Source organism: Sinohyriopsis cumingii, chromosome 3, assembly GCF_028554795.1.
Source record: "Sinohyriopsis cumingii isolate HCF-2022 chromosome 3, ASM2855479v2, whole genome shotgun sequence".
In the NCBI taxonomy this organism is placed as follows: Eukaryota; Metazoa; Mollusca; class Bivalvia; order Unionida; family Unionidae; genus Sinohyriopsis; species Sinohyriopsis cumingii.
Window position 1 is genome coordinate 50,596,428 of NC_142963.1, and position 15,457 is coordinate 50,611,884.

General features: G+C 35.3%; 1 protein-coding gene across 1 annotated transcript; it reads left to right on the forward strand.

The window, feature by feature from the left end:
- The first annotated feature begins 4,460 nt into the window (after positions 1 to 4,460).
- LOC149802837 (uncharacterized) lies at positions 4,461 to 13,971 on the forward strand. The gene is made up of 5 exons (XM_089953841.1): positions 4,461 to 4,697; positions 5,192 to 5,326; positions 8,708 to 9,118; positions 11,794 to 12,037; positions 13,613 to 13,971. Exons 1-5 carry the CDS (start codon positions 4,461 to 4,463, stop codon positions 13,969 to 13,971), a joined length of 1,386 nt encoding a protein of 461 aa, XP_089809967.1.
- The last annotated feature ends 1,486 nt before the right edge of the window (positions 13,972 to 15,457 follow it).

Sequence of the window (15,457 nt, forward strand, 5' to 3'; positions counted from 1 at the left end):
TTCATTTACACATAAAATATCAAAGGTCTAAATAAAAGGGCGAAAATATGGGTAAACAATCTCTTGCTCTAGTCCACACAAGTGCTTGGATCTACATTTAAACTGCTCATTGAATGCCCATGTGAAATGTACCCTTGTGTTTGAGTTTCCGTATCAGTATCCTTTACAGACGAGTTGACACAATAGAAAGCACACTCCGTGCCGTCCTGGGTGGTGCTTACAAATGTACTGTTATTGATGACTATAGTAGCAGTTTTGTAATAGGCTCCAGTTGCTGAATGGTATTTGCTTGTAGGTCAACGTCCTGCATACGTGTAGTGTAAACCAGTGACATAAATGTGTCTCCATTAAAGAAAACGTTTGCTTGAAAAAAAATCTAAAATATGGATAAAACAAAAGTATAAAATATGGATACGTTTCTTGTCTGAGGTATCTTTGGCATAATAAAAACAAAAATGCAACGTTACCTGATCATTTTACAAACATGACAATCTTTTGTTTTTGCTGATTTCAACTTGATCAGATAAGTATGTAGTTGTATTGTGTGATACTTTCCATTAGTAGGGTACATGATGAATAATGTGTGCAAGAAGGAGAAACGTTATAATTATAATGAAGATCTCGAAAAAGAAAAGTAGGCTTGCAGTACATCTTCTTTGTGCTGAATTGATAATCATGTAATAAGGCAAAACAATACGTATTATTTACCTAGTGCTATTCCGGTCTTCTTTATGTGTGATTTTCCATTTTCCTTTACACAATTTAAAGCCTCCACAAATTAATGTAACGGCTCGCGGTGGTTGATTAATTAGAGGACTAGAAACCAGTCTAAAGATTTTGCTCATTCTAATGCAATTTTCAAAAAAAAAGAAACAGTGAAGAGATTTCCACTCGAGTCATCTGAAATACGTGTGTAATAAAATACACGTGTACACAGAAACAAATACGTATGCACAGATCCATACAAATAACTGCAACCAAAAGCTGCACAATATATATATATATATATATATATATATATATATATATATATATATATATATATATATATGTGTGTGTGTGTGTGTGTGTGTGTGTGTGTGTGTGTGTGTGTCTGTTGTATGTGCGTGTGCTTGTGGGTGCCGTAAGTTGTTGGCAACCACATTTATCAAGCTACTTGCGGGTGGACAAACATAAATTTTCCAAATTTGTCTAGCTCTGAATATGCGAATATGCTTTAATTATAAAATTATGTTCCCTATAAATAGAGGAAACATTATGTTTGTTCAATATATGTTTCTCCTCTTGTTGTTTCTACTGAACTTTGCTTAAATTACATGTCTAAATACTTCCTTAAAATTAAGGAGGATTTGTGAAAATTTACATCAATTGTACTATCTTTGGAAGAAATTCATCATGACCAGAACTCAAAAAGCTTTATGTGGTTGTCCCCCGTTGAACATAGTGTAAAGGCTAGATGAATGTTTTTCGCGCCTTTTGTTTTCTTAAAATGAAAAAATAAAAAATGTTTTTGAAAGCAAAAAAAGGAGAGAAATTGGACTTTTGTTTTTGATCACAAGTTGTGCCCGAATACTGCGGAAAAGACGACTATATTTTACCTCAAAAATAAATTTTCAATCAGCAAACTTAGGCACGTTGTGGAATTACGTGTTGTTTAGCAAGAAATCAAGCCTTGCCAAAAGAAGCAATGTAGTTTGTAATTGTGGAGAATCTAACTTCACATTTACTTAAGAGGTAATGTTTTGCAAATTTGGTGCGACTAAATATTGAAAGAAAAACAAATTTTTAATTTATTCATACTCAACAAAAAAAATTAAAAATGAACATAACAAATAGTTTGTCCGTATGTGATATTTAAACAATTCAACTTCAAGGGTGACCCCTACCCGTTATATAAATTCGTGTTAAAAAGATTCTGGAAAGCACAAAACTTGTTTCCATTTGTACCTTGTTTGGTAGTTAATTGAGATTTCTAAAAGTCAGAATAGTAACATATGCTATGAAAAATCTTTTATAATGGTTAAAAAATCTTTTATAATGGTTATTTAAGAAAACATGACACGGTCACAACATATGGAGACCTGAGAATCATTTATGAACGCTAACAATATACAACAATGTATAAATTACATTCCCCTGTAACAGTGTTATGTTGGAGTTTTGTGCATTTAAGAACATTTGTATTGAACATTTTTCGATGTACCATTAATTTTTCTCCTAATTAAGGCAATTGTCACACAAGATTGTCCAAACTTTCAAGCAAAACGTACCTTTTACAAAAACATAGCTTATCTGACACGAATTTAAAAATTAGTAACTTTACTTAGTATATCTGAAAGATAACGTTGGTGTTGCCATATCATAATACTCATTTTTTCAAAACAAATCTGAGGTCAAAAGAAAGGTTTGTAATGTTTCCGTGTTTAGTATCGGTGGATAATAAAACCAGTTATGGTTTTAAATTCAAATCACGAGGTGAATGCTTGGTAGTGCAGAATATCCAAGTGAAAAGGTCAACGGCCGTTATATAAATACCTATATTTTCTTTCAGTCAAATAGAGAGAAACTGAATGAAGCCCAGTGTACATTGTAGGCGGTAGATCAAATCACACTATGTAAGTATAAACTCTCTCTCTCTCTCTCTCTCCTGATATATATATATATATATATATATATATATATATATATATATATATATATATATATATGAGGGGTGGGGGTGGGGGTGTATCTCAGTACGTATGATTGTTTTAGACAGTATCTGAGTAATCAATTTTCGATGTATGCATCTTTGCACGTCAATCTTAGCACATATAAAATAATGTACAAAGATGTGATGATGTTGTCGGAGGAAAATGTCCGTATAATCAAAAATTACGTAAAACTTATCAACGTTGCATCGCGTTCTCTGATAAAAATAATTTGATAAACGAAGAAAGCTTTTTCAATATCAATTTTCAGAAGTTCTACATTTTGTCCGGTTGTTGAAGATCTTAACTAAAATCCATAGATTGCGATTTCCACGGAATGTATATGCCTTTTAGACATAAATATCCGGTATCACACCACCATCATTCGTCATTGCTATATAATTTCTCACTGATGACTACAGAGTCAATCTAACATACATCAAGTCATTAGACCGCTAACGTTGAGAACAAAATTTTAAGCAACTTTCCTCTCTACTAGGAAGAAAGATTTTGTTTCATACAGTTATCCTTGGAAAGGCTCATTGCAAATGTTCGGTCATGCTGCTTCTTATAAACCAACAATTGCATAGAATCTTTGCTGATTTGCTGGTATGTTGTGCCCTAGAAACTGTATACTCAGAAGATAACGATACATAATAGTGTGTCATGAGTTCTTTTTACAACTGAAAATGATATGTGACATATATAAGGAAGTTAATTCAAAGAATTGTTCTGGTTCGTAACATATTATTATTATTATTATTATTATCATTATTATTATTATTATTATTTTTTTCCGCAGGTTGACAGTTATGTTTATTTTTGTCGTCTGCTACCAGTTTTCTCTAGCAGACAGTCGAACATGTTACCCTGATTGGGACGCAATAGAAACTTTCACGAAAAGCCTGACGGGATATGTTATTAAGCCGGAGGACAGCGGGTATCAGGATGCTTCGACCATGAAAAACAGCTTGTACACCAGGTACTTCTTGTTTAATATTTGTTGAAAAATAATTTTTCTCCATAATGTTTGACTTTCAATCAATTGCCTTCTTTTCTTGAAAAAAAGAGTGCAAAAAGTCACTGGATAGCTAAAAGCGTCGGTTTTCATATTAAAGACGTATACCCCAACTATGAACCTTCTGGGAGGTTGTCTTGAAATGAACTGTATTTGAACCCTTTTTGGTAGAAGTTATTTTTTAATGAAGTGCATTTTTGAATCTTCTAAAGTTAGTTAATATTACCTTTATTTGTCATTTATATTTTCATAAGCAGCCTTAAAATGATGTATTTCTCAATGTGTTTTTTTCTCTGTCTCTTTTTTGTGCTTATTTATATTTTCAGCTCATTAGAAGTTTGCTGTTGCTTATGAAACGAAGGTTTCTTCAGTTGCATCATACTGATGTGGACATCTATGGCACCATAATATATTCTAATTTTTGCTCCATGCCCCACTGATTTTAAAAGGGATATCTTAAGTTCACACTTTTTCGCAAGAACTTCGGTAGGCCTGTTTTTATTCATATGTGTATGCTATGGTTATATTTTATCCTTCTTGTTAATTCCTCTTCCTTTAAAATTTTAAATTATGAATTGTTGGTTGTTAGACTTTTTGGGTCAAGACCTAATAAGCACGATTGAGCGAAGCCATTCAGATATCTGTAAATGAAATTTGGTAGACGTGTTTATAAGCATATGCTTGAACATCGATTTTTAAATTAATTCGTCACTGATATCAAAATTATTTCTAGACATCCAGGTATGATAGTAATGGCCAATTCTGTACAAGACGTACAGAAGTCGGTGGTGTTCGCGAAAACCTATGATCTGCTAGTGACGGTCCACTCATCAGGCCATGACTACAATGGACGCTCCACAGCTGACGGCAGCCTCATGATCGATTTGTCCTCCTTGAATGAGATCAGTATCAATTTGCAATCCAAACGTCATGAGGCAGGGGAGGTAACTGTAGGATCAGGCAATTCTTGGCTTAAAATATATGAAAAGGTAAGTGCACCGGTCTATATACAAGCTCGTTTTGTTCGAAATTATGTTTAACCAGACACACATGATTATTTTATGCTGACATAGACATGTCTTCCGTTTATTGTCTGATAGCTTTAAGTAATGAAAAAGGAACTGAGTAGGATGCCTCTGTAGAGTTTACCATCTAAATCCAAGCACCTGTCTCATGGGAATCATGCTTAAGAATTCTTCATCACCTTCTCTTTAGTGATAGTTTTATGCAAATAGACTGAACTTTTAAACATTAAAGTCAACCGGAAGGCGATTGCTAATTGCTCGAAAGTAAATATATAAATAAAATAATTAAATGAAGCTTAATAACAGAGTTTCATGCAAAGTTACTAATATATTTATGGTTATGAGTGTGCTTTAAATTTTTATCCTATATCGCGTTCAGTCCTGGATATAAAATAATGCATGATAGAAGGCAAGATAATGCTGAAAGGCGCACCTAGCATGTTGTTTTGATCTTTTAGGTCCAGTCAGTTGATCGTGTAGTAGTAGGGGGCAGTTCCCACACAGTCAGTCCAGGAGGGTACACTCTGGGAGGGGGTCATAGTCCCATATCTAGAAGTTTCGGTTTGGCTGCGGACCAAGTCCTTGAAATGAAGGTAAGTCGTGTTATGTCATTCTGTTGTCTGTAACTGACGTCCAGTCTCCTCTATCCATCATCTCTATATGTCGCTTTCATTTTTAAGTACAGTAGATTTCAAATATTTAGTATTTAGTAGAGAGGATAAGAAGGACGCACATAATATGGAGTTTGTATAATTGCGTCCACACTTGTATATATTATAATTTTTTGGCAAATGGTTAGGCCGAGTAGTGCAATTATGCAGGTTTTGGTAGTTTGTTATTTTGTTGTGTTTCTTCTTGTTTGTTTTTATTTCTTTGTTTTTTCCTCATGGCCCGAAGCTACACGTCACAGTCTCCATCCCCGATGACTTGGCAAGAGAACTGTATACAATGTGCTGATTAGCATTATTATTCACGAAAGTAAACAGTCATGGTGGATACATGCTTAAGACCTGTATCAGAGCCGAACAGAGCAAAAGTACCAAACCCGACGAAATTAACACGACTCATGCTATGTACAACTCTTAGAATGATAAGCACACTTTGGAGACTGTACGGTATCTGCACACATCCATTATGTCGCTAGGAAGCCTGAAATGGATCTATCGAAACCTGCCCAAACCATACAAAGCTTGATGTGCGATTGCAAGTAAAAACGGTCGATCTTGCGTTCTTTAAATTCAAAGAGAGTTAAGCTAATTTGGATTAATTTTAACCGGAGCTTTGATAATATCGACCAAAACTGGATATTTTGAGTGAACGTGATGAAAATGTCCGGTTAGCCTATAATTACTAACAATGCTTACTATTACATGAAGCATAAGTAGTAATAGCATGTATTTTGATATTAGCTCATCGCGTGTTTTCTAAACGATTTTTTTAACGCTAAATACCTTGATGTAATTGTCATTTACACTCTCAACACAAGCCAAGGCCGTAAGAACTAACACGATGTACTGTCAGGCACTGGAAAGCTGGTCGAATCTAAGTTTCAGACAAAATATTTCTTCATAAGTAGGGACACTATCGAATCTGGCTGGTGAAATTGAAAGTACATTCGATTATCGTAAGGTCGATTTCAGTAATGGATACGTGGCACGCAAAATCGTTTAAATGTATCTGAAACTGAATTGGACTGCGCATATTCGTTGACTGTAAAACCTCACAAGCTTACAATTAGTTGCGAGCCAAAAATTTCAAAGAACTAATTCAAAACTACAGCATGGTCGTAGAAATTTCCTTTTATAGTACAGAATGGCTTCGGCATATAATGACAAAACATCAGATTGATGCTAATAATATTTTGAGGGAGTTTACTGAGTTTTCTAGAAATTATATGAAACCACCAAATCGACTGGGTACAAAGTCCGTACCAGAAACCTTCGACAGCTGAATCATTTGAGTGCATCATATCGATTTATGAAAGAACCTCAAAAGATGTTATATGCGTTTTCAGCGGCTTATTAGCACATATTGAACGAATTTATAATCTTGCGAGTGGCCTTATAAATGGAATGAAATAAACAAGGGCAGGCTTTTGAGGAAAGGAAGAAAAATAATTTATATAATATGGTGCAAGAAAAAGTGGACTATCTGACCAGATCGCCCATTATGTCTGAAGCATCTAGAGCTTTTGATGAATATGGCTCTAATGGTGAAGAGCAAACCAGCCAAATAGGTGGGGTGGGGTTGGGGGTATTATATGGGAGTGAAATCTGACTGAAAACCAAGAGGAAGAAGAAACTCATAAGAGGAACTTAGTAATGTCTGTCTCTAAACATAAACAACAAAAAACTAATAATGAAATTTACAAGAAGTTTGATATTATTGCGCATGTACGTTAGTCTGACAAAATGTATAATCTAGCTGTATTCAGTGATGGGTCTTTTGAGTCTATTGGCTCATATCCTTCTCTGAAAGATATTTTTCCTGGCTGCAAAGGAATTTTGCAATGGGACCCTGAAATAGGCACACTAAATTATTTAACAAGGGCCGATTTACAACTTTGTGTCAATATTGGCAGATTGCATGAGTTTTTGTATAAAATACCACATGAGGTTTATAACGAGATTTAACGCCAGCGACTGGAAGAAACAATGTCATTCACTCAACCCTTGTCGGAACTTTATGACCTTTTTTAAGTCCAGAGAAGCATAAACCATATGTGAGAAATACAAATGCTCCAGCTTGTTTAGAATCATTGGATGTGATGTGAGTTGGCGCAATACTGAGCGATGGATCGTTTGAACTAGTTTTGGCCGAGATGAATTTAAAACACATTCTCCGTGAGTTTAAGCAAATAATCAGCACACTCCTTCGAAGTATTCAGTTATTTTTCGATATTAGCAAAAGTTTTACTACACACGGTGAAGATTAAACCAAAATAGCTAATCTTTATTGGAAATTAAAGAACGCATGATCGGTCGTTTTGATAAAATCGGCATCAGTTGTAATCGCACATCAAGTTTTGCATATTCTGGGCAAGTATGGATCGATCTATTACAGGCTGTCTAGCGACCGAATGGATGTGTGCAGATACCGAACACAGTCTCTAAAGTGTGCTAATCATTCCATCTGTTTGACATACATGTTATGAGTCGTGTTAATTGGCCGGGTTTGTCATTTTTGCTCTGTTCGGCTCTGATTTACGTCATAGGCCTCTATCCACCATGACTGTTTACCTTCGTAGATTATTTAATGTTAACCAGCTAAAGGTTGCGCATAGCTTACAGCTCACTTGCTATGTCATAGGCAATAGAGGCTGTGACGTGTATCCGCGAGCCCAAAAGGGCAAGAGAAGACAAAACTGGAATAATAATAAGGTTGTACTCTCTGTGCATTGATCACCATGGCTTCATAGCAATTTTGATCGAACATTTAATTTAACTTTAACGATTACATTTTAAGAAGTAATGTAAACTGATGGTGACTCTATTACCCCATTTTTAAAACAGAAGGTTTTTGTTTTGCTGATAAAAAATAAATCCAAGACTGAATAATTTTCTCTGGCGGTGAAAGGACAGAAAGATGTAGCACACCTTTGAAACTGCGCAACATGTCTGAATCACCTCACATTAATGTATAACTCCTTTGCCAGTCAAAATCTTGACAAGTGAGAATAAATATAGAAGGTTCGATAGAGAAAATATAGATATATCGAAACCATAAGCTACGGCTTAAGTAAAGTTATATGCAAAAAGCAAGAGAGTAAGAGAGAGCAACCAATGTACAATACAGACATGGTGATAATAAAAAAAAAATTGGCGCCAACTGATGCGCAACCAACAACATATACGTCTCCCACCATTGGCTAGACTAATTGACTGGATTTTAGTAAGTCTGATCCGGCTTTGATGAAACTCTAGATAATTCGTATATTCCTCTGTAGGTCTCTTACTTTAGTCTTTCATTAAAAGGTTGTGGTTGCTGATGGACGGACCATAGATTGTACGGCAAATGGCAGCACTGTGTACCATGTAGATGGAACGGTACAAAATACAACTGACACAGATTTATTCTGGGCGCTTAGAGGGGGCGGTGGCGGCACTTACGGCATCGTGGTTACGTTTACGTACAAGTTACATTATCAACCGAGGCAGCTGGTAAAAATGGTGATTACCGTTCCTATGAACGTTTTACCAAAACCTCTCTTGAGCGGTTTTACATTTCTTGAAGCCTTCAACGAGTTTGTACAGAATTTACCGGACGAATATGGAGGCTACCTTATACTCGATAACTTTCCGTCAAAAACACAGACGAACCACTCGCTTGGAACCTATAGACTGTTGCTGATTAAATTCGGACCCTGGGACAGTGAAACAGAGAATGTAAGTCATGCACATCATAATTCAGACCTTTAACCCTGAAGTCCTTCCCTCAGAAAACCCACATAGTTTCCAGTGACCTTGGAGTTTGATCTTGCAGGACACCAACATCTTGGGGTACTGCATATTACATGATGCATGCAAATGCGAAATTCCAATGATATAGTATACGAGCTAAGAATAGAATGAACTAATGATATCTTCCTAAAGCATTTATTCATCTCCATTCTCTTTTTCCGCAACCATAAATATAATGTTCCACAACGCAACATTTGTCAAAGTAGCCATTGTTTGCATTGTAGTAACTGTAATATTAAACTTCACTTGCTCTGTGGCTCTGTAATCACATGTTTAAAGTGGACTTAAACTAAACTTGATATGTATACTGATAAAAATAAATCGGGTGATAACACCTGGTAACAAATTATGTTTTGTTCCTGGGTAGTAAGTGTTATTTCCTAATCGCTTATGCATCAAATGTATAGAAAATGGCTATTATATCCCACCCACTGACCACTCTAGTAACTGCTACTTCTGCATGATGGACACTTCCAAACGTAGGACTGGCAAGAATGTACCTGCTATCACGTATCCAGACCTTCCGTCATCCATCGCCCGGGTGCCACACTGCCCTGATCTCCCCGTACCTTGAGAGCAGCCGTCTTTAGAAGATATCAGCAAGTCAGAGAGCGAGGAAGACGTTGTAGATCCAGATGACAATTTCAAAGGTGGGGATGAGGAGAGAAACCCGTACGACCCCAACTAAAAAGACCTCAACGACTTGATCAGAGATCTTGGTCACACCATGTCCAATGCCCAGCTTTTGACGTCAAGGATCAAGCAATGGATGAAAGTGTTCAAGTTGCAGATCAGATGAAGCGTCACCAAGATTTTTCCAGGAATGTGCTGATGCCCCACTGCACACCAAATTGGGCCTTATGAAACAATTTGTCAGAGCTCTAGATAAGGAGTCGGCAGCCTTCAAGTGCCTTCAAGACTTCTGCCCTCATCTGTCAGAGACAAATGTCAAAGCTGATGTCTTCGTCGGACCACACATAAAGAAGATCCTGAGTGCAATGAATTCCTACCGAAGCTCACTAGTATGGAGAAAGCGGCTTGGAACAGCTTTGTCTCAGTAGTTAGGGGCCTCCTGGGCAATTATAAGGCGGAAAACTACGTTTAGCTGGTTGAGACTCTGGTGAAGAACTGCGGCACAATGGGTTGCATGATGTCCCTTATTCGATGCTCATCTTGCTAAATTCAAGGAGAGCATGGGAGCGTACTCGGAGGAGCAAGTCGAAAGACTATTCACTTCTAAATCTTCTTTTTATATTAATTTAGTATAATTACATGTAATTTTTTATTCGTATGTTGTTTTCACTGATATTATGTTAACGAAAAGACACAAATTCGCCCGTTTTCTCTCTAGAAATACGTAAATTTCAAAATATCACTGTCCTAGTCACAAAAGCAAAGTTTGTGGGGAATAATAGCCATTTTCTATACTTTTTGGGCATAAGCAATTATGATATCACACTTACCACCCAGGACCAAAAATTGTGTTACATAGTGTAATTAAATTACATATGTAAACCAAAGCGGCATTTGTAGTGCTTATTCACTCTTAGATCACATGATTATAAGTCATTTGAGCTTAGGGCATTGTTCTGCCTCAGCGACTCATCATCCACAATATGGATTGTGCGTCATCAGTCAATGATTGGTATTTTCAGCTTCTGATAAATACCCCCACAAGCAAATTTAACTAAATCTAGCATATATCTTTTGTAAATAAATACATGTCCAGATTTTACAACTGATGCTTATTCACTAGCAAGCATGGCAGCCGCTACTACAACAAAAAAATGCAGCTCTACACTTACTGTTATTGTGATACGTTTGACCAAAGATATACCGACAAAAAAGCATTGTTAGCTTGTTCAAGTGAATCCAACCAGCTTTTAATTATGGCCACCGTTGCTAAAAATAAAATGCCTATATGAAAAAGTTTTAAGCATCTTTATTACTTTAAGATGCTTTTGACAAATATCGATGCCATAGGAATATTTCATTTACAAAATTTACTAAATATCAGGGGTCTTTTGATAGGTACAACTTTTTAATGATGAAAGTAACTGAGAAGCGATAAAACAACGTCGTTTAGAAACTCTTTATTTCTAATGTAAAAGTACATAGGTCTAAGCACCATTTCCATAAAACCGGACAATTATATTTTGAATGTACTGAAATAAAAATTTGAGTTGGCTTAATATTATTATAGCGTTTGTCCTATTCACGCAATGGTTTTATTAATGAATCTAATCGATAGTGAACAATAAATTATTTTTTAGTTCTATTTTGACAATCAAAGCATAAGTAAATTGTCTCTGAACAAATATTTTGCCAGATATCATTCTTCGCATTATTTCAGTTAAATCCTTATTTTATCTTGTCACTTTCCAATACACTTAATATTTTCCATAGATGCGGTAAAACGATAAAAACTTTAGACGGTGTTTGAGATTGATTTGATTCTATCTTTAAAACAATATTTTAAGCAGACATTTATTAGTTTTCTAATTAGTGTAATACGTTCACTGTTTCTGTCTGCATTTCTCTCCCCCTAGTGTCATCTTTTTTTGTATAACCAATTTAACTTTTTTGTCTTTATTCTTTAGGTTTTGATTCCATTTGAAAATTGTCTCTCACAGCACGGATGTGAATTGAACATCGAAAACAAAACGAGTTTTTATGATTATGAGAAGGACATGTTTGATATTCCAATCACCAGAGTTTATACCCTTGGGACATTTCTTCAGCCAGCAACACTGAATATCGGTTTGACCACTTTTATTCTCCCTGAACTTGTAGTACTCAAGAAGAACAATGTGCCCTTGATATGCATTGGCACACTCATCGGAGGTGGGTAACTCTTCTATTTACAAACTGTTTCAATCATGAAAGGTTATTTGAATCTTAGGAAAGGACGAAATTGCAGGTTTGGCCTGTGCTTATGCCACTTGTCATGTATTTATGTTGTCTTGTGTTCGATCCATGCTGTAAACATATACAAGAGTGTATCATTTTTCCCATAGTCTCTGGCTACAGCAATTGTCTTTTACGTATAAGATTACTATGTTTCACTTGGTCATAGCGGCTACATAAAATGCCTTTCTTATAACAGTTTAAGCTAACACATAAACCTTCTTAATTTAAATCTCTATAAAGTAGATAAATAGGTATTTATAAAATTCCTTTTCCTATCAACAGAAGTTTAGTAAGCGAGAAAAGAGGCGGATGTCCTTTTGTTCTCAAGAGTACGACCTGTCTCTGCAATCAATAAACTGTCTGAGCACCAAAAGATGAACCAGTCTTTCAGTTTTAAAAATGGGAATATTATTATAACTTTGATCATGAGAATATTTTTATAACATCAGGGTCAGGACAGGAACCTTTCACTTCAAAGTCTCTGAATTGTAATACAACAGTTCATCGTTGGAGTTGTAGTTCATTAAAGTAAAAACATTAAGAATCTATTGTAACATTTAGGAAAAGTTCAAAACTTGGATCAGTTTTTCTGAATGCCTTCTGAAATCTTGTATAAGTAAATTGCGAGCAAATTGTCAGTCCTAATCTTTACAATTTTCTTAATGCAAGTACATGGCCTACTGGAACCAAACGTTTAGATTTATTACGCATGGGTACACTCCTTTTATGAGCTGTGGAATAAAAATCTAATTCATGGATTGTACGTGAACCATAGTCATATGTTCCTTTCTTGGGCTGTAGAATAAAGATATAATATATTCTTTCTTACATTTTATACCAAGTCTCCACGAAATTACATAATTGCCATCTAGACACATTTGTAAATATATTGGGATTTTTAGTGGTCAGTCATATTCAGCTGAGAGTATTATCACATGGAGATCAAATTTTGAAAATACCTTGATATTTTTACTCCCAAAAATTGGTAGAAATTCTAAGGCGACGCAGGTTTATGAAACTTCTTACTAAGTAACCTTGCCGGTCTAGGGCCTATGGTTGGCTGGTATATGTGCCTTACTGCCACTGAGTTCAAATAATCCTTTTGTCATACTTTTAGTCTGTTTTCTCATTTCTATCGGTTACCAGTTCTCAATTCTTCGTGGATTTCCTCACGTGCGCTCGAAACAAATGCCATAAAATGGAGACGGAAACACGGAGTTTCTACAATTCACTATTAAATTAATGAAGAGGAAATATCTGGACTGTTTCAAAGTTCAATACAATTGTAATATTCACGTGCATTTTGTTTTTAGAGGAAACATCAGCGTTGAAGCAGTTCCTAACACTAAAGGAATAACGTTTGCAGTCTTCACATCGTAAATATAAATATTGTGTTTCTATAAGGAAATAAAATGTATAGTTTGAACAAATTTCAAGTCTGAGCTACGCAATTATGTTGGGGGTTTTGTCATGAAACAAACTGATACTTTTTTCTTTACTTCTTCGCAGGAAAAGTAAGTCATTTCTCAAATGACTCCGCCCCCATACATCCTGGTTTCCGGGACGGTCTTGTATGCATGACATGCGCAGTCGTATTGTCAGATCCAAGTAAAGACGAGCAACGTATTGCAGCGGGAAGGGTGTTTTCCAGAAGTTTACAACAGTATGGAAACGGCGTGTACATGAACGAAGCAGCGTATGATCTTGACAACTGGCAAGATGCTTTCTGGGGCAATCATTATAAGCATCTGCTGGAGATTAAGCAAAAATGGGATCCCACCAATTTGTTCACGTGCCACAACTGCGTTGGGTCCGAAGTAGAGACCGTAAGGAAACAAATCGTAACGTGTGATAGGGAAGAGAAATAGATGTTGATAACGTATTCCTAGTTGTTCTATCAGCAATTGTTTCACTTTTCATTTCGTAGGATGCTATGTATATTTAATTTGTATTGCGTGAAAGACCTTTGGTTATAATTGAGGGTACGAATTCGGGCATACATGACATATGTCTTTCTTTAACACAACATTTTACATAGTGAATTTTTGTATATGAATGTAGTTTGTATTTTAATATATTTATTACTTGTATGTAAATAATTTTACGAGGAACTGAGTTCCGAACATTGGTTTTCCACACAGGAATTCTAGTATACCTGTTGTTTGCCATGTTCTTAACTTAAGTGTAAGCAATAGACTTGATCCCGTCTATAACTTAGAATATTCTGGAAATGAACGTATAACCCTCGTCCTGATCCTCTTATTATGCCTTCTTTTTCCTATTAATGTTGTTTACATCAGAATTATTTATTGCTATATATCTTAACATCTGAAGCGGAATTAAATTTTATTTTTAGTTGTGATAGTGTTTAATGATTTAAATTATTCATTGGATTTACAATGCACTCATTGACTTTAGGACTAAATCACTATTTGGTGATTAGTGTGAATTCATTTAGAGACATTTTGCATTATATCATTGTGATAGATCAAGACTCTTAGCACACCACCACTAATCCATGCTGTTGGTACATCAACACATTCAAGATTTGAATTCATTCGGAACACCATTAGAAGTCATTGGAAACTCCTTACATTTTGAGTTGTGATAAAACTTACTTGGGATTTAATTTATAATACTGTAAGTTCTTTTTAAATTTTCATTTTGTATTCTAGGGATTTAAATTATTTATTGAATTTGACTAAACTTGTTCAGCTTTCGCACTTTTCTGTTACTTAAAGTAGTAACATAGATAGATTTGATATTTATGGAACAAATGATGTGTAAGTACTTATTATCATTAATTATTCATAGCAATAACGAACGTCGTGGGTTTTCAATAAAATGTAACTTCAGGAAACGGGTAACTTTTTCTTGAAATATATGTCGTTTTCAGGAAGTAGTCACTTTCTTAGTGAAGAATGTTTTTTGGTGAAGACTTCAATATTTCAGTATAAAATTACATTTTCGTTAATACTGTTCCTGTCGTCTGTCTACAGTCAAAATAACAATTCTTGATGATGCTTTTTGAAGGCTGTACAAGTGGCCGCTCATGTCAATAACTGTACCAGCACTTTATGTGGTACACAATAACTCACTTCAAGACACTAAGATCATTTAATTGGTTTAGGCCTGTAAACACTGATTTCTTGATGTCTATCGAGACACGAAAAAAAAAAAAAGATTGAACCAACTCTACTTCCTAGCTATCTATTGGTATTTCACTGGCTACATAATGTGCAGTGACTACATGAGGTGTACATGCTTCAATCAATTTCAAGAACACCACAAGCCGGAAAGACCAAATTCACAAACATATCCATATCTTTAATTATTACACAATAATAACTCAAA